The sequence below is a fragment of the Schistocerca gregaria genome, chromosome X, assembly GCF_023897955.1.
Source record: "Schistocerca gregaria isolate iqSchGreg1 chromosome X, iqSchGreg1.2, whole genome shotgun sequence".
NCBI lineage: Eukaryota > Metazoa > Arthropoda > Insecta > Orthoptera > Acrididae > Schistocerca > Schistocerca gregaria.
In genome coordinates this window covers 600,988,233-601,014,598 of record NC_064931.1, presented here as the reverse complement: position 1 = coordinate 601,014,598, position 26,366 = coordinate 600,988,233, and the positions used below count along the sequence as shown (strand labels likewise).

The following is a 26,366-nucleotide window of genomic DNA, read 5'->3' as shown; positions in this document are numbered from 1 at the left end:
TGCATGTGGACAAGTATTTATAATAGATGCTGTCGGTAAGTTCTTGGTGCAACCTGCAGATATGTGCTACAGATTGACCAATAATGAAGACCAAAAATTAAGCACTTTTTGTCAAATGATGCGGAAGAGGGGAGACGTAGGCTGTATTCCTTCACTGCTGATTTCCGCAGGTCGCATGCAGTGTAACCAAACATATGCTTGAAATTGCCACATGATTTTTTTTGTACCTGTTCTTTATGTGGAACTACTTCAAAAATTTCTTCTAGTTTATTCATAGAAACAAGAGTTTCGCTGTCCTCACCACTACCTAAAGTGACCCTCCAAGCCCCCCCCCCCCCCCTTCCCAACCCCCTGCCTCAGGAAGTTGCTAATGACTCCTGCCTCAGTATTGTACAGTGCATTGAAATTTATTGTTTTGAGCTTTAATTCAATCTGTAGCATTTTCATGGTCTATTATGGTTTATTATTATTTTCTTTAATAGTGAATTTATTACTGATTTCAGAGCTTCTTTGGATTTGGGCAGAGTGCTGAGATTGACATTGTTTTAGATGGCACAGAGAACCGTAAAATGGCGGATATCAAGTCGGAGGATGGGAAAAAAGAGAGACATTATCTTTTTTATGATGGAGAGACTGTATCTGGGAAGGTGAGTTACACGAGATATCAGCCAAATTTAATTAGAAACTAAATTTGTGTTGGATTGCATATGCAATTACACTTGATACTTAAATTAATGAAGGTTATTATATGACAGACTTCTATAGCCAGTGATGCCATATTCAGGCAGAAGGGTTGAAGAGGAAGAAACAGGGATGAAGGAAAAGGACTGGAGGCTCAGGAAAAGGAATAGATTTGAGGAAAGTCACCCAGAACCATGGGTCAGGGAAGACTTACCGAGCAGGATGAGAAGGAAAGACTGATTGTCGGGGAGTGCATTGAACAAGATTTGAAAACCTGAGAGCTTAAAGGTGGAAGACAGAGTAATACGCAAAACAGAGGTTACAGATTAAACATTGTGCATGAGTTAATAAGAGTGAAAAGCTAAGTGCATTGTACATAACAGAGGTGGGTTACCAGTGGTGTGCACTGAAGGTGATTCAGTGTTATCCTGGTCTGGAATGTATCAGTCGACTACTTCGACAAGGCCATGACTTCCTAAAATCATGGCCTGAGATGTAACCCATTCTGTGTGGGATTTTGCGTGCCACACCCTGAACAGCTTTTTGTCACCCTCCCAATCTTTGTAATATCCTTGTCAGACTGTATGTTCCTTCTGCACCCATCTCCCTACCCAATGGCTCCTATCCCTGTGACCGTCCCCACTGCAAGAGTTGCCTTTGCCCTATGCACCCTCCTATCACTACCTATACCAGCTGGAAAAACATATACTATCAAAGGGAGACTTACCTGTGAAATGACACATCATATACCAGGTGTTATTTAAACATTGTTCTGCCTTCTACACTGGGAAGACTACAACCAAATTATCAATTACAATGAATGGGCATAGGCAGAGGGTGTATACTGGCAACACGTGATATCATGTTGCAGAGCAAGCTCTACAACATGACAGTCATGACCTCTGTCCCTGTTTCACCCCACATACCATATGGATTTTTCCTTCAGCCACCAGTTTCTCATAACTCCACAGATGTGAACTAGCACTGCAACGTGTCCTTGGCTCTCGCCACCCACCTGGCCTTAATTTATGTTAGTTCCTTTCGTCTCAGCATTTCTTCACATTAACTACTCTTTTCTTCACTGCATTTTAGTTTCTACATCTTTTATTTTCTTATGCATCTATTTTTCATCGGCCCCCTCCCACCTCTGTTACATACAATTCGCTTAGCTATTCACTCTTATTAACTCGTGCATGATATTTTAGCAGTAATCTCTGCCTTGAATATTACCCTGTCTTCCACCTTCAGGCTCTCAGGTTTTCAAATCTCATCAGATGCAGTCCCCAACAATCAGTCTTTCCTTCTCATCCCGTACGGTAAGTCTCCCCGACCCACGACTCTAGGTGACTTTCCTGAAATCTACCTATTCTCCTAGACCTCTCCAGTTCTTTACCTTCACCTCTCTTCCTTCCCCTTTCAACCCTTCTGCCTGAAGAAAAAGCCATTGGCTCTGAAAGCTTGCCTAATTACAAAATATATATTTTACATATGTTGTGTGTGTGTGTGTGTGTGTGTGTGTGTGTGTGTGTGTGTGTGTAATATCGTTGCTAATTTTGCTGCATCTCTTAATGTCCCATTGTGTAAAAGATCTTAAACCCAATCATCCTTAAAATGGTTTAAACGTAATTTTGTCAACAGTGTTTTCATTTATTATTAATTGAGTGCTAATTTTTTATTATTATTATTAATGCATTTAACTTCATCAGTACTCTACAACCAACAATAAGATGAGTGGTAAAGAATATATGGTGTACTGGAATAACGTTCCATCTTTTCTGTTATATGTACAGATTGTATGTGAGTAGAAATGTTATTGACACCTCCCTACATAAGCCTGAATTTCTCGAATTTTACCATTGTGATCATTACAAGAGATGTATTGAAGGCAGTAATAGATTCTTGTGTTGTTTTTGGAACGGGTGTCCTAAAATTTTTGTTAGTGAAGCTTTTTTCCCCCTACTATACCTTATTGAGCATATCTGTGGTTTTGTCACAGTGACTGACTAACTGCACCTGTCTTCTTTGATTGTTCTCTCTTCCAGTAAGTTGGCAAAGTTCACAGACTGTTGAACAGTATTCAAGAACTGGCCAAACAAATCCTCTGTAAGTGACCTCTTACATGTGCAGGTTTTACTTCACTTAGCGTTCTTCCAGTAAATCTAACTCTGGGTTTTGCATTCCCCACAGAATTCAGCCACTTGTAGATCAGTTTGGTGTAACAACAGAAGACAGTAAAAGGGAAGCTGAAATTTTAAATCTCGTGTTAAAGAAATCATTCGCACAGTAGGATCATACAGATATACCGCTGTTTGACAGTTTCACGTGGAGGACATAGAAATATTCATCCCTGGCATTGAGAAGCAACTGGAAAAGTTGAAAGCAAATAAATCACCAGTTACAATGGAATACCAGTTCGGTTTTGCAAAGAATATTCTTCTCCATTGGCACCTTACTTAGCTTGGATGTATCGCAAATGTCTCACCCAGTGCAAAGTTCTGAGTGGCTGAAAAAACTGCAGCATATCCATAAAGCCCTCTATTGTTAAAAAAATCTTAACTTGAAAACTATTAGAGACATGGCCATCTTCTGAGACCATCATGACCCATCCGCCTGTCAGGAAATCTGTCATTCGGCACATCCCATACATTCGAACTCTGACATTGGGGTGCCATCATGTTTGATTGTGGGTGGCTGCAGCTCTTCAGTTGTGTTCGCAGGAACTGTTAGAGTATTTCCAGCTAAACATTTCCCATTACAATTTGCTTTACAAAGAGAAGAGGACCAGTTCTGGGCTATCATGGGTGTGCTCACGTGTTTTCAGAGCTCAAAATAATCATAATGTTATGATGAATCATATGTCCAGAATTTGGAACATTGCTTCATCTGAAAAGGGTACTTTTTCAAGTAGTCATTATCATCTACAGAGGCCAGCATATACACGCAAGTGCATATCGCAGAGGACAATCGTTCGGCTATAATGCTTGTACCATTTGCACTTTGTAATGCTAATATGACAGTACAGTTTCCATTTTATGCACAACTGATCTTGCTTCCTACAATTTGCATGGTGCACGGCAAATTGACTTCTGGGGGCTATCTTGAAATTCAACTTGCTTTTTGTTAGCACATGCATGAGACACAGGGATATCACATGATGAAAGTCAGACATTGCCTGTCACTTCAAAAATTTGGAACCAACTCATTAAGCTTGTTTTTGCCAGTGGTGCCCTCCCATACTGATATCAATAATTTTACGGTACCATTGTCACAGATATGGATTCTGTGAGGTGACAAATTTTACCTTCTTCTGGTCTGTTACCATTCTGATGCATTCCAAGTGAAATCTGTGACAAAAAGCAAAAGAAAAAGTACTTGGAGAGCTGCTAAGGTTCCCAACAAATGATGATTCCTTAGCAGTTTCCAAATTAACACTATGCCGTCTGGCGACACCACAGTGGTGTCGTGCGCGAAAAAGCGGTCAACGGCCGGCGACACTACAGTGGTGTCGTCTGCATAGTATCGCTCAGTGGCCGGTGACACCGCAGTGGTGTCGTGAGCATAGCATCGCGCAGTGGCTGGCAACTGCACTTTTGCATTCTGTTAGTGTTTTGTTTAGGTAACACTAAGTTACACACGTCAAAAAGTTTTTTGTTTTTATAAGTACTTGTGCCCTTTCATCATGGCGGACGAAAAAGACAATAGGACTGTTTATGATGAATGCGCGGACATCTTGTCTGACGTTCCGGATGACTTGGCCGATTGGGAAGAAGACATTGGATATCGAAAAAATGAAAGTGAAGCAGAATCATAGGAAGATAGTGAAATCTGTCCAAGAAGAATTCAGCGAACACCACCGTTGCCAATTGATTCGGCTGAATTGGATGAAGAAGAAAGTGCACAGTGGTCAGACTTTGATTTACCGAGGACTGATAATATATTTGAAGTATCCCCAGGGCCAAACATATTTCCCAAAGATACACAGAGCGTTGAGGATATTGTAGAAATATATATTGGGAACGATCTATTTGAATATATTAGCAATGAAACCAACAAGTACTACAGTCAGAATTGCAATAGAAGGAAACTGGATTTAAAAAAAATTTCAAATTTGTCGAGTTTACTGGACCCGAACTTATAAAATGGTTTGGGCTTGCTATCCTTATTGGAATTGTAAAAAAAAAAAAGAAAAAAAAATCATTTTTACATTTTTCCGACAGCAACAATAAGCTGGACAGTGCCGACTGGCTTGTCAAAATGCAATTTGCAATTGATTATTTTTCCAAAAAGTTTAAAGAAATGTTTAATCCAAGTAAAAACATCCCAATTGATGAAGGAATGATACCGTGGTGCAGACGGTTACATTTTAAAGTTTACAATCCGTCGAAAATTATGAAATACGGCATACTCATTCAGATGCTGTGTGATTTGAGCACGGGATACATTTCCTCATTCAAGATATATTATGTCACTGGACAGCCTTTAGCGAAAACAGTGATAGAACTACTGACAACTTCTGATGGAAAGTGGCATCACCTCTGTATGGATAATTATTATAACAATGTAGAACTTGCAGAGAAGTTACTTGAAAAGAAAATTAGAGTTTGTGGAACAATATAGTAAAAGAGAGGATTTCCAGGAAATTAAAGTGCACAAAAGTCAATATGTTTGAAGCTTGTCATCAACAGAAAGGTGACAAGTGGCCGGTGACAAGCCAAGTAATCCGAATTAGTGCTGCCGGCGCCAGGCAAATAAATTTGTACAAGAGATGTGGATGGCAATGTGTGAAGAAACATTTTAAATTATTATTAATTTTTTTTAATGAAAGGTAATATACTTGACATCAGTTTGCTGCAGAATTCTTGAGCATATCCTAAGTTCAAATGTATCAACTTTCATTGAGGGAGCATTGCTTGTATCTAAAGGTCAACATGGATTTGGAAGGCATCATTTGTGGAAAACTCAACTCGCCATTTTCTCGTAGGATATTTTGTGAACCGTGGAGGAAGGGTCCCAGGCAGGTCCCATTTTCTTAGATTTCTGGAAAGCGTTTTACACAGTGTCCCATCACAGACTGTTAATGAAGGTTCCAGCATAGGGATTATGTTATGAGATATGTGAATGGCTTGAAAACTTTTCAGTTAATAGACCACAGTATGTCTGGATGGTATTTTCTTGAGTGTCCAGAGCAGTGTAATAGCATCACTCTTGTTCTCTGTATAGCCTACATAAATGGTCTGATGGATAGGGTGAGCAGCAATCTGCAACTGTTTGCTGATGACGCTGTAGTATGTGGAAAATGTCGTCATTGAGTGACTGTAGGAGAATTTGGGATGACTTGGGCAAAGTTAATCTTCAGTGTAATTATTGGCAGCTCGCTCTAAATCTAGGAAAATGTAAGCTGATGCACATGACTAGGAAAAACTATACTGTAATGTTTGAATAGTTTTAGTGGTGTTTTGCTTGACACAGTTACATTGATTAAATATTTAGCTGTAACATTGCAAAGTTACATGAAATGGAATGAGTACGTGTCAGTTGTAAGAAAATGCTAGACTTAATTATATTGGGAGAATTCTAGGAAAGTGGAGCTGATCTGTGGAGGACATAAGTATATAGAACATGTTGGTGACCCATTCTTGGATGTTGGGGATTTGCATCAGGTGAGATTAAAAAAAGACATCAAAGCAGTTCAGAGGTGTGCTGCTAGATTGGTTATGGATAGGTGAATAGGTTTGATTAGTGTGCAAATATTATGGAAATGCTCTTGAACTGAAAAGGGAATTTGTACAGGGAGGAACATGTGTGTGTGTGTGTGTGTGTGTGTGTGTGTGTGTGTGTGTGTGTGTGTGTGTGTGAGAGAGAGAGAGAGAGAGAGAGAGAGAGAGAGAGAGAGAGAGAGAGAGAGAGCATTTGTCACTGACTGCAGAAGAATCCTACTGCCGCTAACTTACATCTCGAGAAGGAACGCGAAGAAAAGGTAAGAGAAATCAAGGCTCTTACTTTTTTTGCCTTGCTCCTTTTCAAGTGGAACATGAAACAGAATGACAATTATACACTGTACTGAATGGTGTCTTGAGGAGTATGTATGTAGATGTGGATCTTCTACCTTAAATCATCCCAGGTGGCTACTGTGGAATATATGCTGGTTTTGACAGATGACAGTGACTGATTACTGACCACAAAGTCTAGTAATATTTGGTATTTCTGTATATTTATACAAATTACATTACATTTCATTATGTATAGGATCAGCTGCATCACACACAGATCATCAGTAATGTTTCCTTATAGTGTACACCTCTGTTATCTCCTAACAGTGTTGTAGAGTCACAGGCGTTATGTGACAGGTCATTTGCACAGGTTGAGGCAACTAAGACAGATTACCCAAAATATATTCTGAAGGAGCAAATATGTCAAGGTTCAGTTTTTGTTGAGTCGTAGTGGACAGTGTGCCTAATTTCGTGACATTCACAAGTAATTTTTTACATTTGTAGTTGCCAAATAATGATACGTACCTCTTTTTATAAACTGTATAATTTTTCCTTTGTCATTGGAAAGAGCCTTCCAAGGAGGTCTTCAATGACTTAACTTGTGTGAAACTTTATAAAATAATATCAGGATAAGTGCGGAATGCCACCATCCTGCCACCAGGAGAAGAGGACCCACAAATAGCTGCTCTGCTGTACCAAATGGAAGCAAAAAGTTAACTGAAGTACAGTTTGTATGTTTGTTATTGTGACTGTCATACAAATGCTTAAAATATTGACATTGAGTGTTGATATACGTCATAAAGTGATTCCAGGCAGACGATGATGATTGCTGAATCTTATCTGGGCTTATTGCAGCACAGGCAAGTGTTGTACAGCATTTCATATGTTGAGGCATTGTCAGTGTGGTCTTGTAGAACATGGGCATAAATTTTCCACACATGCAGGTCCAGAAGTGTGAAAAGTAGATTATTTTTTGTATCCTGAACAACAAATCCAACAATCTCCAAATGTTTTCATAGAAAAATCTGTAAATATTTGCATGGAATGGGTGGGATGCCTGTCAGGTTGGTACCACATGGATTGTTTTGTGTGTGTGTGTGTGTGTGTGTGTGTCAAGGCAACATATCTGTTTGGAACTATAGCTACTTGTGGCTGTTTTAGAGTTCCATCAACAAAACAAGTATCATTGAAGGGATTCTTGGAAAGCCCACACCATGCATTGAGACACTGAGGCTGTTGTTTATCAAGTCCTTTCAGCGAGAGTATATATGGAATTGACCAGTAGGGCTTTATTATGAAGAACAAGTTGTGCAACATTGGTGAATGATGCATCATTCATGAACAAAACGTTGCATAGAAACACAGCATCACTTCGCAGTTTTCATAGGTATAGTTTGGAGAATTGCCAGCAGGTGGCCTTTGCTGCAGCTGGGTGGCATCAGGGCGGAAGACACGCGATGAAGCAGTCTCTAAGCATTCACGAGCTCAATTAAATGCACAGAATTACGACCCCAAATCGTTCCCCTCCCTGGCCACACCATGGGAGGAACGTCAGGCTAAGGATGGCAGCGTATCTTCGCCCCGGTACCTTGTATGTTCGAGAGCTGATGGGGAATCTTTCATGACAATGAAGCCTCAGTTTTTTGTTGAGCATTTAGAGGAAAAGTTTGAGGAGGTGGAGGTATTGTCCAAAACAAGATCTGGGTCAATCTTGATCAAAACAGCATCCTTTGCCCACTCGTGGACGTTACTCACTTGTGACAAGGTGCGGGATGTTTCTGTAACCATCACGCCCATTAAGAGCTTAAATAAATATGGTCCAGAATATCATATTTCAGAGGGACGTTCCCCCCCCCCCCCCCCCTCCCCCCCAGTCTGACGATGGGCTGCACACCGATGTAGATTGGCGAGGTGTACATTTCATCTGGCATGTCCACTGGGGTCCGAGGGATAATCAGGTTGCCACCGGTGCCTTCATCTTGGCCTTTGAGGGTGACACATTGCCTGAGGAAGTCAAGGTGATGGTCTACCGCTGTGATGTAAAACCCTATCCCTCCCCCAATATTGTGCTCTAAGTGCTGGAAGTTCGGGCATATGTCTCCTCGCTGTACTTCCAGCATCACATGTCGAGATTGCAGACGCCCATCAATTCCCAATACTCCATGTGTCCTGCTTTCCATCTATGTCAACTATGGAGAGCACCATTTGCTTTGCTCGCCTGACTGCAGGATTCTCCAGAAAGAAGGGAAAATCGTGGAGTACAAGACCCTGGACCAACTGACCTACACTGAGGCTAAGAGATAATTTGAATGCCAGCATCCTGTACGTATGAAATTCTCTTACGCCGCCGCTACAACAGTTCTGGCTCCATCAGCTCCGCCAACCCCAGTCACTTCAGAGCCGGGAGACTACACATGCCCCCTTGATGGTGGGGGAGCATTTCCCTCCCTGTTGCTCCTGCATCACCTAATTCGGGAGCAACAGCCCGCCCTCCTCTCCCCTCAACCATCGGGGATATCAGTCTACACTTCTGCACTGGAGATGCAGAAGTCTTTTTCGGCTCCTCTCGCTATGAAGGGGTCCCTTCGGTCACTCCTTTCCCAGGTTTCTGCTAGTGGGAAAGACGACACCCGCCAGTGGCTGAAGAGCCCAAAAGCAGCTGGTCCTAGGGCTTCATGCTTATCCTCAGTCCCGGAGACTGAATCAGTGAAGTCCTCCCAGCTGCAGAAACCCAAGGAGCAGCGAGAGAAACCCAAAAAGCAGTCCCCTAAGACCAAGGGAATTTGCGGTGGCACCAACACCATTGCTACATGCAAGCTCTTCATCTGAGGATGGGGTGGAGATTCTGGTGTCCGCTGAGGACCTAGATCTTGTCAGATACTCGGACACAATGGATATAGACTGCTCAGGCAATAAGTTGATGGCAGCAGGTGACTCAGAGGCATAAACTGCCTTATTGAATGTTCCATGCCTTCCCAGTCCCACGATGACATCATCCGCCAGTGGAACTGCGGCAGTTTTTTCCACCGCCTGGCTGAGGTACGGCACCTCTTAAGCTTTACACCTACTATCTGCATTGCCCTCCAGGAAACCTGGTTCCTGGTAATGTGGACCCCTTCCTTCCCCGGCTATAAGGGATATTACAGGAACCATAGTGACTATTGTCTAGTGTCAGGTGGAGTTTGCGTTTATGTCCTAAACTCGGTCTGTAGTGACACTGTGCCCCTTCAAACCTCCCTTGTAGCTGTGGCTGTGAGAATGATGGCACAGGAAATAACTGTCTGCAATGTATATCTTCCTTCAGATGGCGCAGTACCCCTGAATGTATTAGCTGCACTGATTGGTCAACTCCCTAAACCTTTCCTACTTTTGCGAGATTGTAATGCCCATAACCCCTTGTGGGGCTGCACCGTGCTTACTGACCGAGGCAAAGACTTCGAAATTTTTTTGTCTCAGTTCAACCTCTGCCTCTTAAATACTGGGGCCGACACACAAATCAGTGTGGCTCATGGTAGTTACTCTGCCATTAATATATCAATTTGCAGCCCAGGACTTCTCTCATCTATCCACTGAAGAGCATGTGACAGCCTGTGTAGTATTGACCACTTCCCCATCTTCCTGTCACTGCCCCGACATCAGGCCCATGGTTGCCTGCCCAGATGGGCTTTAAACAAGGCGGACTAGGAAACTTTCACCTCTGCTGTCACCATTGTATCTCTCCCACACGGTAACATCGATGTGATGGTTGAGCAGGTGACTATAACAATTGTTTCTGTAGCATGAAGCGTGATCCCTCACTCTTTAGTGTGCCCCTTGCATAAGCCAGTCAGTTGGTGGTCACCAGAAGTCGCTGAAGCAATTAAGGAGCAATTAAAAGCTCTACAGCGGCATAAGCGGCACCCTGCGCTGGAGCACCTCATAGCCTTTAAACAGCTCCATGCCCGCATTCGCTAACTTATCAAACAACGGAAGCAGGAGCGTTGGGATCGATATGTCTCGACCATTGCATGCCATATGTCATCTTCCGAAGTCTGGGCAATGATCAAACATCTTTTCAGGTACCACACTCAAACAGGTGTTCCCGATGTTAACATAAATGGTGTGTTATCTACTGATGCTAATGCGATTGCTGAGCACTTTGCTTGACCCTCTACGTCGGAGAATTGCCCTACAGCCTTTCGCACTCTCAAATGGTGGCTGGAAGGGAAAGTTATCATTCACTACATGCCACAGTGAGTCCTATTACGCCCCATTTACAGAGTGGGAGTTCCTTTGTGCCCTTGCACATTGCCCGGATACAGCTACTGTGCCTGATCAGATCCACAGCCAGATGATTAAAAATCTCTCACCTGACTACAAGCGAAATATCCTCGTCGTCTTCTACTGGATATGGTGCGATGGCGCCTTTCCATCGCAGTGGCAGGAGAGCACCATCATTCTGGTGCTCAAACCCGGTATAAACTCACTTTATGTCGATAGCTATCAGCCCAGCAGCCTCACCAATGTTCTTTGTAAGCTGCTGAATTGTATGGTGTGTTGGCAGTAGGGTTGGGTCCTATAGTCACGTGGCCTACTAGCTCCATGCCAGGGCAGCTTCCGCCAGGGTCACTGTACCACTGGTAATCTTGTGTGTCTCGAGTCTGCCATCCGCATAGCCTTTTCCAGACGCCAATGCGTGGTTGCCATATTTTTTGACTTATGTAAAGCATGCAACCTGACCTGCTAAAATCATACCCTTGCCATATTGTATGAGTGGGGTCTCCGGGGCTGACTTGTAAACTGTGTTGACCATGAATTGGAATCTGCTGTTTATGCTAGCTTACCGACCGACTCTTGTGCATGCCAATGGTTGGGATCCTTGCCTGGTGTACTACTGTGAATTGAGGAGAGAGACAGTGGCCCCTGTGTCGACTTGTAGGATTTATGGCTTATCTGTCACCCATACTTCAATGAAAAGTTTGTTCTGGCCTGCTTACAGCTGTGAACAGAACAGTGAACATAACAATGAAACAGTATGAATATAGACGTCCATTGATTTTGCCAATGACTCCTTAGGGTGGGGGAAGAAGAGGAGGGCCTGGATCAACGTAGTCAACTTACAACACAGCCATGTGTGCGTGCTGGTGTTGCACAAGTGACCGGAGTAGAATCTCCATGGTAGAGCCGAACATCGGCAAAACCACCAAACCCATAACGCATGAAAATTTGACCCTTGATATTGCTACTCGTGTTCTAACTAGGAACTCAAGGAAACACACTGCTGTAAAAAAGATAAGATTTATTGGTCATGGAGTGACATCAACAAGAATACAATGAAAGCAGTTTACATGTCTCGAAAACATTTAACAACTGAGGGTCCGGAGGCCCTTGCAAGCCCATATAAAGATTCTGTCCTCATCAGATATAACTGATGTAGTGCTGCTTGCACACAGTAAATCCGGTGATGACAGTCGGTGACCATGCTGCCCCTGGTGGCGGCCTCAGGTAGTTATGGGAACATTATTTGAATATTAGCACACACTGTGCTTGCTGTGGTACCCTGACTTAAGACCACTGTGGCCTGTAGGTGTAGTAACTGGTGGGTTACTACACTTGCTCACACTTCCAATCCACTGCTGTGTCATTGTGGGCCACACACAACTCGCTTCCAGCTACCCTACCGTCCTATGCTCCCTCCCTGTGGCTGGCTCTTTTAATCCCTTTTCCACTTCATCGGAACGACTCCTTGACCCCACTCAAGTTGGTGTGCATATACAATGTAGTCTTTTTTTTGTGCTTCATACCTGTGAAGGGCAGCACTGAAAGCATAGGTAGGTGTCAGTCTCTTTTTTGTGTGTACCTGTTGACTGCCCAGTCTCACATTAGCACATTGTGTTTTGTTACTTACGCTCTTTCCATTATGCAACTAAAACAAAGGTAGTTTCAGGGTCCAGACAAACCACCACTAAAATTGTTAAGGTCCTACTGAGGGTTTTCTTTTGTATAGTATCACTTCTGAAAGACCCAGACCTGCTTTTAATGACCTTGACATCATTGCAACATTATACTAACTTCCTCTTCTTCCTCAGTGCCTTCCCCACAAATCGCCCTTTGTCACCACCTATTTTTTTTAAGGTGGCAGTAGGTCATGCAGATTGCTGCTGGTGTCATTACATGACAGGCAGAATGACAGAAAACTTCTTCAGCCTTGTGTTTGATATGAGAAATTCTGTTTACATAAATGTAGGATCTTTGACTATTTAGGGAGTTTGGAACTACAATAACACATGTGTAAAGACCACAGTAATATTGGAGCTATTTGAAAGGTTTCAAGTTGGATATTTTGTCGTCAAAATAATCAGTAGCAGAAGTTAAATCTTTGTGTTGTTGAATGTGGAGTATGTAACCATCAGCAGGTAGCAGCTGTAAAATCTGTTATGTATTTGTGTTTCTGGAACACTGTATTCCAGTTTCATTTGAAACTGTGAATGACTTGTGAACTGTGGTATTGGACAGTAAAAAAGATAACAAGAATTAAAAGTAGAAAACGTAACACAAACATAGAGTGGTTGTTGTTAACTTAAAAAAATGTGTGAATACCAATTTATGTATCATGTATAAGAAATTGGGCACAAAATGGACAGAAGAAAGGAAAAGACAATGTGGGAGAAGCTGGAGCACTGTAAAAATAGGAAACAAAGAAAGAAGACAGATTGAAGTTACATCAATATGAAGGAGACTAGAAATCTACTCTGTAGGAATCAGCATGGGTTTCGAAAAAGACGGTCGTGTGAAACCCAGCTCGCGCTATTCGTCCACGAGACTGAGGGCCTTAGACGCGGGTTCACAGGTAGATGCCGTGTTTCTTGACTTCCGCAAGGCGTTTGACACAGTTCCCCACAGTCGTTTAATGAACAAAGTAAGAGCATACGGACTATCAGATCAATTGTGTGATTGGATTGAGGAGTTCCTAGATAACAGAACGCAGCATGTCATCTTCAATGGAGAGAAGTCTTCCGAAGTAAGAGTGATTTCAGGTGTGCCGCAGGGGAGTGTCATAGGACCGTTGCTGTTCACAATATACATATATGACCTGGTGGATGACATCGGAAGTTCACTGAGGCTTTTTGCAGACGATGCTGTTGTGTATCGAGAGGTTGCAACAATGGAAAATTGTACTGAAATGCAGGAGGATCTGCAGCGAATTGACGCATGGTGCACGGAATGGCAATTGAATCTCAATGTAGACAAGTGTAATGTGATACGAATACATAGAAAGATAGGTCCCTTATCATTTAGCTACAAAATAGCAGGTCAGCAACTGGAAGCAGTTAATTCCATAAATTATCTGGGAGTACGCATTAGGAGTGATTTAAAATGGAATGATCATATAAAGTTGATCGTCGGTAAAGCAGATGCCAGACTGAGATTCATTGGAAGAATCCTAAGGAAATGCAATCCGACAACAAAGAAGTAGGTTACAGTACGCTTGTTCGCCCAATGCTTGAATACTGCTCAGCAGTGTGGGATCCGCACCAGGTAGGGTTGATAGAAGAGATAGAGAAGATCAAACGGAGAGCAGCGCGCTTCGTTACAGGATCATTTAGTAATTGCGAAAGCGTTACGGAGATGATAGATAAACTGCAGTGGAAGACTCTGCAGGAGAGACGCTCAGTAGCTCGGTACGGGCTTTTGTTAAAAGTTTCGAGAACATACCTTCACCGAAGAGTCAAGCAGTATATTGCTCCCTCCTACGTATATCTCGCGAAGAGACCATGAGGATAAAATCAGAGAGAGATTAGAGCCCACACAGAAGCATACCGACAATCCTTCTTTCCACGAACAATAAGAGACTGGAATAGAAGGGAGAACCGATAGAGGTACTCAGGGTACCCTCCGCCACACACCGTCAGGTGGCTTGCGGAGTATGGATGTAGATGTAGATGTAGATGTAGAAGATAAAATTTTGCACAAGTTATTGTTTATTTGTAGGTCGTGAATAGTGAGTATAAATGTCCCAGTATATTTATCACATTCTTTTGTTGTTTTTAGGTGAATGTAACCCTGAAAAAGTATGGCTCAAAACTGGAACACCAAGGAATAAAAATAGAATTCATTGGTCAGATTGAACTCTATTATGACAGAGGCAATCATCATGAATTCACATCTCTAGTCAAAGAACTAGCTCGTCCTGGTGAACTTATGCAAAATATGTCCTATGCTTTTGAGTTCCTTAATGTTGAAAAGCCTTTTGAGTCGTACACTGGTTCAAATGTACGACTTCGGTAAGATGATTTTAAATTATTGCTTGTATTTATTTTCAAAAGAGTTAATGAAATGTCTCAAAATTTCGTGATGTAATATGACCATAAAGTAATAAGAATTTCTACTAAGTGGACAGAATCATGAATACCTTCTATACAAGCTAATAATGTCAATTTTATATTTGTACTTTAGTTTTTTGATGTCATGGGGCTAAATTCAGATTTTTTCCTATAGTTCACTGACATAATGTTAATATCACTTCTGTTACAGGTATTTTTTGAGAGTTACTATTGTGAGAAGGCTTTCAGACATAATTAAGGAAATGGATATTGTTGTTCACACCTTATCTTGCTACCCAGAAATGAACAACAGCATAAAAATGGAAGTTGGCATAGAAGACTGCTTACATATAGAATTTGAGTACAATAAATCAAAGTAAGTTATGTATGAAGGTGTATATGAGAACCTTGTATCCTTGCATTGCTCATGTATAAAACTTGAGGTGAGAGACAGCTAAAATAATGTGATGTCTTAGGCTAAAATAATGCTTCTGGAAAGAACAACTAACATTTTGTCTTTTTTTTACCTAATTAAAACAGCACACTTTACAAAGGTTAAAATAACATTTTTGTGGCTCTTTTAATAAGCCTGTTTGACAAATTACGATACCTTCACATTATGTCAGCGAAGTCTGTGTATTTGTCACCCTTATTACAATAGTATGTTTTACCATGTAGGGTCATCTTTTATTTCCAGGTAGATAAGTTAGTTGGACAGCAACAAAGGAGAGAGAAATCAAAGTGAATGAGACAGTGGACTGTGAAGGTTAAAAATGACATGGAAGGAGTGCTGATCAACTTAAAGCATCAAATATAAGAACCCATGGCATAGAATCGTGCTTTGGAACATAGAACAGAGTATAAGAAACATAAAGGCGAAAAGTATAGAACTTGGAAGAATGGCAAACAAGAGAGATGGGATATTTTGAATAAAAAAAGGGAAGATGGGAAATTTAAATAGAATAAGACCATCTCAGTCAGAAACAGTAGTGATATATTTGGCATTATATTTCAACTAGCTAGAAATTTATTGTATACCAAAACAATCTGCTTGCTCCTACCGCCGTTTTAGGAGTTTTGTTAATGCAGCCATTCTTTCAGAATTGCCTTTCAGGCTTAATTTAGAGCAACTTGCTGAAGTAATGACTAGCTGTGTAGATGAAACATTCACTGATGCACAATCTATAGGCCAACTGTTGTAATACCAGTTAATTACTCACAGTGCATTTCATTTTGGCCCCTGAGACAAAAATGAAGCTGTTTTGGGGACATTACTTGCCAATGGCACAGGCTGACTGTAAATGATTTACTACTCAAACAAATAAGACAGCTGGTGAGGTCAGACACCATAAAATAATAACCTAATTGATAAGATACTGTTTTTAAATAAGAGTTTTAACTGTCAACAACATTGATTAAATTCATTAGAGACTATGCAGGAGCTCCGCTGGACAAGTGTTCCGAGGAGAATGATGAGGCAGTGTCAGTTGTGCCCATATTGAAGGAACATCCTGTAGTCACTTGAATGATATTCAGAAAACCACACAAAAAATAGATTGTTCAAGATTTGTATCTTTTTTTTCCAGAATAGCAGTCTAACCCTTCTTCATTTGTACCACCTTACTCGGTAATAAATCTGTTGGTAGTAGAGGGCATGTATGGTATCGCAGAACCAGTTTGTTGAGCCAAAATGTAGGTGAAGACATTTTCAGATGTTTCTCCATTCTGTGTGAAAGGGTCTCAAGAGGCTTGATGGGATTTTTGGAAAAATTAAGAAGGTATTTGGTGACAAAGTTCACTGTAAAGTTCCAAAATCATTCACTAGTGTTGAGTGAGCTAAAAATTTGAAATAATTTTGATAATTGCAGAACTACACAAAACACCTGAGTTACAGGAAAGGTGTTGTTACGTAAGCAAAACATGGAAATGCTGAAGAGATTTATACATTTGGCTCACACACATGGTGTTTATAAATGCAAAACTTCACCCACACCATTATGACAAAATTTAGATCAAGGGCTGTTGAGAAACATAGGGTGGGGTGGCAACTGTTGAATGGAAATTAATCTCACATTTTGCACTATCCGCTGAGTTTTTGATGCTTTTCTGCACCTTAGTGCTGAATTGACAATGTTTGTTAAACGAATGGTGTATAACGTACCTGCCAGGGGTCCCACAGGTATGAGAGTGGTGCACGTAGGGCCCAAAGCTATTGCAGCCTTTCTTCTCTCTTGGGCTGCATACCATTCCCAATAATATCCACCCCTTACCATCCTAGCTCTCCTCCCCACTCCTTCTGCCCTCCCCACCCCCCCACCCATTTCCCGATGTGTACCCATCTGGTTGAGATGCCTGACAACACAGGGATCACACTTCTGGTACCAGAGCTGTCACAACCTCATGTTTGCCTAGGTGTTATCGCTCATCTTTTTGGGGCATCAGAACTCCTGCCAACTACTGCCATGCCAGGTAGCCTTTTCCGCAGCTGGGTGGCACCCACCGGGTGAGCCCCTGATTGGAGTGAGTGATACCAGTACCAGGGTGGACACTCAACCCGTGAAATGTGCTAAGCTCCATACTTCTGGGTGCTCTTCCATGGCCGTGTCTTCAGATGGGAATTGTTCTGTATCTGCTCCTACTTTTGATTTCATGACCTTCACCTCTGTGCCCACTCCCTGGGAGGGGACCCAGGCCTGCCAGCTTGGAGCAAAACCCTTTCCCCGTTAACATGGTTTGTGCCAGGACAGACGGGGAGACTTTGGCCACTACCAAACCACTCTTTATCATAGAACATATCAAAGATAAATTTGATGAAGTGGGCTCACTTAGTAAGATGCGATCTGGTTCCCTACTGATTAAAACCTCTTCTGCCGGTCATTTGGCTTCCCTTTGCAAGTGCTTAGGAGACATCCCAGTGAGCATTACTCCTCACCACAGCTTAAATATGAACCTGGCCATAGTTTTCCACAGGGAGTACCTCCTTCAGTCTGACGGTGAACTCGGGACTAGCCTGGAACAGTGTGGTGTTTGTTTTGTCCATTGAGTCCAGAGAGGTCCTAAGGACAATCATGTTGATACTGGTGCTTTCATCCTGGCTTTTGTGTGTGTGTGTGTGTGTGGGGGGGGGGGGGGGGTGGTTACCCTTCCAGAAAGAGTCAAAATTATTTTTTACCCTAGTGATGTAAACCCCCATATCCCACCTCCCATGCGCTGTTTCCAGTGTCTCTTCGATCGCATCTTTGTGATGTGAGGCAAATCCTATTTGTGAGAACTGTGGCCACTCTCATCACGTGGGGAGTCATTGCACCCCATTGTCCAAGTACGTGAACTGCTCAGGCCCACATTCTCCTCACTCACTGGACTGCCCAATCTATATAAAGGATAGGAAGATTCAGGAATTCAATATTCTCAATGTCTATCTTGCTCTGAGGCTGACAGAAACTCAACCATCTCCACCCTGTAACTTTAACGGTTACCTCTGCTTCTGTCGTCTCTTTCCCACTTCCTTCTTACCTCTGTGCCCCTTCCCTTTCCTCCTCCCTGGTGGTGGCCATTCTCTCTCCTCACGGAACCACTCCTTCTCCACAGCTGGAGAAGAAACCCTCTCCTCTGACACCTGCCAGGAATGTGACTCCCTTCCCTATATGATTACTCCTCTCTGGTGTCTCCAGAACAAGAAGCCTGTTACTTTGAGTCAGACACGGGACACATACTCTGTGAGGCTCAATGCTGCTAATTCTCTTTTGGGTCCTGATATTACTATGACTTGCTCTCTTCCCGACTACACCACCTCTCGTCCTGAGGAGGAAGAGATGCATAACCATAAGTCTTGGGATGAGGTCCGTCCCCCCCCCCCCCCCCCAAGTCATGGATGTCACTCCATCCTTACCAGTGACGGACATGGACTTGGCACAGTGACCAATTCTGGCCCATTCAGTGTCCATCTGGTATCTTCTACTACTCACTCCCAGTGGAACTGTAATGTTAACAATTGTCACATTCCAGAATTGCAGTCCCTTCTTTCTCTACACTCTGTAGCTTGTGTTGTATTGCAGGAATATTGTTTTGTGGGTACTCATTCGCCGACTCTTCGTGGTTTCCAAGCCTACTGTTGCAACCAAATCAGCCCTTTGTGAGCCTCCAGTGGTGTCTGTACCTTGGCCACACAGAAACTGTCAGTTCCTCTTCATATTGCACTTATCTTCCCCCACACAAGCCTCCTATGCTTCATATTGCACTTATCTTCCCCCACACAAGCCTCCTATGCTTTAGGGACCGATGACCTAAGTAGTCTGGTCCCTTTAACCCCCACAAACCAACCAACCTCCTATGCTTCCTGCTATTCTTGCCCTCTGTAGGCAGCTCCTGCCTCCCCCATCCTCCCCCCCCCCCTCCCCTTTCCTTCACCTTGGGATTTTAATGCCCATAACACTCTCACTCTGTTGGATGGGACTGCGGCCACTGATCAGGGAAAAATTTTTGAAGACCTGATGGCAGGGCTTGATCTCTGCCTCCTCAACACTGGAGCCATGACACAGTTTAGTGTGGTGCACAATACTATCTCAGTCATTGATCTTTCCATCTGTAGCCTTGGATTCTTCCCTGCAGTTCATTAGGGAGTTCATTACAATTTGTGTGACATTTTCCAATTATCTTTTCTTCAGCAACACTCACCTGGATGCGTAATTTTAACTAGACTCCGGATAGGGCACTGTCTTTTTAGCCATCAACATCTTTCAAGTGGCGATCCTCCCCCACTCTGTCCTCACTGCTCTCAGCTGTGGACGGTAAGACACCTTTTACTTGAGTGCCCCTATTTTACTCCATTACGCGCCCCTGTACAGCTGTCGCCTGATATATCTTCCATTTTAGCAGATGACACACGCTCAGCCGATCGCGTTCTCGAGTTTTAGTGCCAGTGAGATGACGTCAGTCATTTGAAGCTCTTCTTGGGGACAACCAACCCCCTTCTATAGTGGTTTTTTAAAGCTTTCCTTCTGTTTTTAGTTTCTTCAAATTTTTGAGTTTCGCTCTCATTGTTGCTGGTTTCCAATTTTTTTTTTCCCCCTTTTCCTAAGTCACAGACCGGGCGCTAATGACTGTAGCAGTTTTGTGCCCTAAAACCACAACAAAAAAAACAAAAAAAAGGCTGGCCAAATTGGCTACCAGTAAGCCTCCTGGTGAGATTGGTATTCTGGAATTGGGCTTTGAGTCGGTATTATACCATCAAGTTCTAAGGATTTCGAATACAGAACAGCTTTTTCTGACAACATCAAAGCAGTGCCAGCAGCAGTGCATGTCACGTTCATGGCATGTCTGAGACAGTAATCCGGCTCATTGAAACCTAAATACCTCTCCTATAAATGGGTGTAGCTCCTTTAGATGTGTGGTGTTGTGGCATTTTGTTTATAGTTGGGAGATGCGTCGTTTTTTGCCATATACCAATGTTGTCTAGGATATGTCCAAGTATTTGACTTGGAGTTGGAAAAAAAAGTGAATTCATGAGGCTGCACTAAAGCATGGCTTCTTGCTAGATGTGAAAAAAAGAGGTTGAAAATGTTCCATGTGGTCTTTGCTTGTGCCCCCCTGTAATGCACAACTGAACATATGATGAGTAATCTGTTGTAAGAAACAATGAAAAATTGTTCAGGCACATGAATTCTTGTGGAAGCTGCGGATATTGGTATATGCCAAGAATTGTATTGACAACTACTTATTGTTTGGCATCATTTACTGGCAGCTCTAGATACTCATCTTGTGACTCTTATCTTTTCTGCCTATAAACTTAATAAACACCCCTTCAAGCTGCAGAACTTAGTACGTACCAGTTTAGCACAGCTGTGCACAGTTGAAGTAACACTGCTTGGCAAGGACATGAGTTTCTGTGACCGGCAGTTTATTGACTCATGAGGACATTTATTGGCTCAAAAGAAAAATTAATTCACTGACATGGCATTATTCTGTCAAAAATGCTTATTCTGCTTATGATGCAATAATGTAAATACATTCAGTTCTGTCTGTGGTAGAAAGAATGCATAATAAAAGTTTTGTTGTGAACTAGAAAATGTTAGGACAGTCATTTAATGTTTTGGCCTATCATCCCTGGCTGGACAGAATTCTGAAAAAGAAGGCATTTAGTGAAAAGTCATGGTGGTTGTCCTGGAATGAGATTCAGGAGCAGCAGCATACAGTTACCCTCTTTGTCCGTGTTCATAGAGCTGAATGCCAGGTTGGCTTCTTTGAAAAGGACACACTCGGTTTCCTTCCTGATCTGTTTGTCATCTAAGCTTGTGCTCCATTTTTAATGACCTTATTGTCAACAGCACACTACACTGTAGTCTTCCTTTCATTTATTCTTTCTTTCTTTCTTTGAAAATGCATGTGGCCCTGGTGATATGGTTGGTGCATTGATGTTCCACTATGATAGCAGTGGCAGTTATTTCTGCTAGTGGAGCACTAGTGACTGAAATATCATTATTGCGGCTTTTGCTGTTCTGCCATTTCCTGAAGTGGCTGCTGCTGCTGCTGCACCTGCAGCAGTTGTGGTGTGACATAATCCATGTTTTCAGATTTACGTATTACATTACATGAATCCGTAACAGAATTTACAACCATTTTTTCTATTGTACAGTCCCATGGATTGGGAGACCAAGAAAATAGCAAAGCATTATGACTGCCAGACAGTGACCCAATACCCTGTTTAAGAGCACTAATAATTGTGACAAACTACCTTTTCTACTGTAGTTATAGTGAGTTATGAACAGAAATGGGCCATACTGAGAGGGGCAGTGGCAGTAATTGGGGTGTTACCTATTCCTGATAACAGGTTAATGCTTGTGGACCTACGGATGTCATAACTTTTTTAAAATTTCTGAAGACGTATGAACTGAAACAATTTTCATGAAATTTCTGAAGACCTTTGAACTGAAATAGAAAGGCTACACTACACAAAGCTGCCTACACTCAACTGCCTTATAGTATTAGGTGCATACTTAGGCAGTGTCTCATATGCTTATAAGTCATAAATACTGGTTTGATTTTCTCTGCCTGTGTACAGTGAGGTGGGAAAGTAATTACTGCCAATTTGGACACACATGTTAAATAAACGTCTGACACAGCAGTTTAAGTATCATAAGTAATGTAAATGATGTCATCGTCTTCAGTCCAAAGAGTGATTTGTTTCAGATTTCAACACAAGTCTGTCCTATGCTAGTCTCTTCCTCTCTGAATACCTACTGCACCTATGTCCATTTGAACCTGTTGACTGTATTCATGCCTAGGTCTCCTCCCTCTACAATTTTTACCCCTCACACTCTCCTCTGCTACCTCATTGACTATTCCTTGATCTCACAGAATGTGTCCTATCATCCGATCCCTTCCTTTAGTTAAGTTATGTTGGTCGTAAATTTATTTTTTTCCCAGTTTTGTTCCCACCTCGTTTGTTATTCTATCTACTCATATTTTTTCAGCAGTCTTCTGTGGCACCATATTTCAAAAGCTTTTATTTAATCTTGTGTGAATTGCTTATAATCCACATTTCACTTTCATACAAAGGTACACTCGAGACAAATGCCTTCCTAAAAGGCACCTAATCTCGAAATCTAAATTCTTTGTTAACACACACTTTGTTTTCAGAAATGGATTTTCTTGCTATTGTGAGTCTACGTTTTAATTTTATGTTCCCTCTCCTTTGGCCATAAACTTTATTTTGCTACCTGTATAGTAAAACTCTTCCACTTCTTCTACTGTTTCACTTCCTAATCTAATTCCCTAAGCATCACCTGATTTCATTCAATTGCATTCAGTTACCCTTGTTTTACTTTTATGTTGTTCATCTTATAATTTTTATTCTGCTGTCATTGAGTTTATCTGATTTTTGTGGTGATAATCAGATCTAGCAGAGAATAGATTAAAATTTTCTCCTCCATGTCCTCTGTTTGTAGCCATTCACCATGCTGACCTCATTCAGCCTATTCTGAAGAACATAAGTTGTCAATGGGTTGATGCAAATATTAGTATGTCGGTAGTTTTAAAACATGTCTCATTGTGCAACATACACTGTGATTTGTGCCCATAGAAGTTGTGTTGTATTATGTTGAAATTGTAGTAGTTGCAGAGCTGTGTGTAGTTGTACATTTGGAATACAGTTGATTTCATAACATTTTAAGAATTTCTGTGAGAGTCAGAGGATCCACAGCATGTGATATTGGCTCTCTTTGCGTTCATTGTCGGGTGTCTCATCACCAACTACTCCTGAAGGATAATGCTCGTTTTCAACAACTACTTTATTTGAGGCGATATGAAATACAGTTTCATCAACCATATCTTTGGTGGCTCAAGATTAATTGTTATTGTCTGAATAGCTCTCTTTTTGACCTGGAATACTGATTTTCATAACATACTCCAAAGTACGACCAGCTAATACGACAATTTTTCCAGCCCAGTCTGGTATACTTTTAAATGGCCTGAACCATTGCTCTTTGCCTAACTTTTTCCTCATATTCTGGTTTAGCCATGTTTTACACAGCAGATGAGACATCATATTCCTGGATTATCTTTGTCAGTATCCATTTAGCAACAATGTCTTTATGCTCCATTAAAATTTTACTTCCTTTGTTTGTATTTAGGTATTTGAATCATAAACACACAATATTCATTACAGTGCAGCAATACTGCATTTGAAGTTAATAGGTTATTGATATTTACAGCATAATTTTTCAGTAGTTCGAAATTCATTTTTGTTGTACGTATTAAGGGACATCTATGAAATTCGTTGAAATTTGACATTTTCTGTTTTCTATTCCATAATGTACTTTGACTTTTCTGAACATTTTGGTATATAATACATTAAAACCGGACAATCGTGAGACCTTCAAATAATATTTTTAATGTTGACGTGAGACTGTCAAATTTTGTGGCTACGCATATACTGTCACAGCTGAGTAGTCATATCTTAGGAACTACACAGTCTAGAAGGCTATGAATTGCTTTGTTTTGTGCCTACTGCTACATCTCAGAAGTTGACATTATGAATAAACAAATCAGTCCTTCGATTCTGATACTAGTTTTCGTTTAAAGTAGTGTGAATATCTGCTATTTTTGTAGTAAGTTAGCTTCTATTGCTTTTTATACATAAATAAAATGACTAAGCGTAAAAGTAACTTCAAGAATTGCAAATGCGCAGGTAACATATATGCGAGACCTGCATTTTCTTCTGAAGTGCTTGAAAATACGAATATCAACTGATGAAAAGCCATATTATGCTTTGTGTCCACCTCCAACGCTTGGTGTAAATATAGGCAAGCTGAATTTTCTGGCACACTGCATGAATTTACACACAAACATTCTCTTCCTTTGGCAGTAATGGAGGCAATCAATCCTATTTACAGAGATTTGGCAAATCGTAGGCTACTAAAGAAGTGTTTACATGGGAAGACCCAGAATGTAAATAAGTCCTTCAATAATGTTGTGTGGTGTTATGTGCCTAAAAACGTATTTGTTGGCCTTATGACTCTAAAGTTAGCAGTATCTGATGCTGCAATAACTTGTAATGGTGGGAACTATGAAAAACTTAAGATTCTGGAGAAGTTAGGTGTAAGATTTGGACAGAACACAGCTAAAGGACTACGGGAACTGGGCGAGTTTCGTGTACGTGAAGCAGAGTTAGCTGTTCAGCAAATGACAAAAGAAGCAAGAATGAAAAGGAGACAAGCACTGGGCTGTTGTGACACTGAAGAAGACACAGACTATGGGCCAGGGCAATTCTAGTGCATAAAAGATGCAGAAATGCAAGTCTGTATAAGAATTTGTAGTAAAAAAAGTTTTAAACCGCAATATCTCTGAACTGCATTTTTTGCAATAAATGACCCGTTTTCTAAAAAAGTACTGATGGTAGAGACACACTATTTTCACAGCATGCCAAATGTGAGATTCAACACATATGGAACTAGAATAATAAAAATATCCTGTGTTGTTTTGTTTTTATGTTCATCTATTTATGAAATTGTGCCAAAGATTTAGTGTCTCGAAAAAAATAACATGCCCCAGAATACAATTTTAGTAATAATTCTAGTTCAGTGTATCTAGAAACTTGCATTCAGTAATTTAACATTGGCATCATAGGACATAAAATGTCCCCTTAAATTAAAGAATGTTATTAAATTCTTGCTAATTTGTACATACTCTTCCACACATCCACAGTGCTTAGTGATTGAGTGAATTTGGAATGCTGTGTGAATATGTGTACTTAAATTAAAGAAAGAGCAGTAGCTCAGTTTCCTGCTTGAGGTTTCTGACTATTTTTAGTGGCTTCTCACAACCATGACCTTCACCTAGAGATAAAAAAAAATGTATGTTCACAATTCTAGACAGGTGAACTAACTCCATGGGCAATCTGTTCAATGATTATCATGCTGATGCCATATGCATTTGAAGTACATTTATAGGACAAGCCAACATCTAAATCAGGCCACTGTTTACTGCTTATATCTTCAAGGAAGCTCGTATTTTGTGAATGATGTATCACATTTGTTAATGTAATATTTGTCACCTACAACATCAGAAGCAGTGGCTATTCACAACAAATGCAACAGTTGTTTCGAGAATAATTCACTAAACATGTCTCTATATTCAAATTTAAAGTCTAATTGACAAAGAACTCAGTGTGTTTGAAAGGCAACTAAATGTCATTGTTTTTACTAGAGTATTCGGTCATAATGAACCTAAATTTGAAATGTTGGTTTTTGACACTGTCTGCTTTACTGAACTATAAATAACTGATTTTACATTTGGTAATGGTTATTTTGTAATTTTTTTACAGGTATCATTTAAAAGACGTTATAGTGGGAAAGATATACTTTTTGCTTGTGCGCATAAAAATCAAACATATGGAGATTGCAATAATCAAAAGGGAAACCACAGGATCTGGTAAGTAAACATTGTCATAAATATCCACTCTTGGCCCTTGTCTCAGATCTGTCAATGTAATATATATTCATATTAAGCAGAATTTTCTGTTACCGTGAGACTGTCAGGAAAAACGCCTGCAAAATAAGAATCTGACGATCACAAGTACCGGAAGTACCATAATCTGCAATCTATGTGTAATATAGTGATATTGACATTCAGTGAATTCAGTTAAATATTCTTGAAGTGTCAGTAGAAGTATTATATAAATGATTTCAGCAGAAACAACAATTTTGAAGACAGCACAGCGTGAGGACTAGTGACATAAAACCTAAATGAGATATATGTGGTATTCATGAGATATGCCCATTCAGAGGTAGGTTGATGCGTGCTCTGTGTCAACAGTGTGAAACCGAAACCTGTATGCACACAAACTGAAACTTTTGTTTTCCAGTCTGAGTGGTTAACATTACTGAATGTAGAGCAG

The 26,366-nt window shown here is 41.1% G+C and overlaps 1 protein-coding gene across 3 annotated transcripts in view; it reads left to right on the top strand.

The window, feature by feature from the left end:
- The window catches only part of LOC126297865 (vacuolar protein sorting-associated protein 26B-like), a 55,944-nt gene that overhangs the window by 9,453 nt on the left and 20,125 nt on the right, over positions 1-26,366 (top strand). For all 3 annotated transcript variants that reach the window (XM_049989155.1, XM_049989157.1, XM_049989156.1), the window contains exons 2-5: positions 504-647; positions 14,703-14,935; positions 15,186-15,350; positions 25,794-25,900. In XM_049989155.1, coding sequence (XP_049845112.1) covers positions 504-647; positions 14,703-14,935; positions 15,186-15,350; positions 25,794-25,900 — 649 coding nt within the window. The remainder of the gene's footprint in view (positions 1-503; positions 648-14,702; positions 14,936-15,185; positions 15,351-25,793; positions 25,901-26,366) is intronic.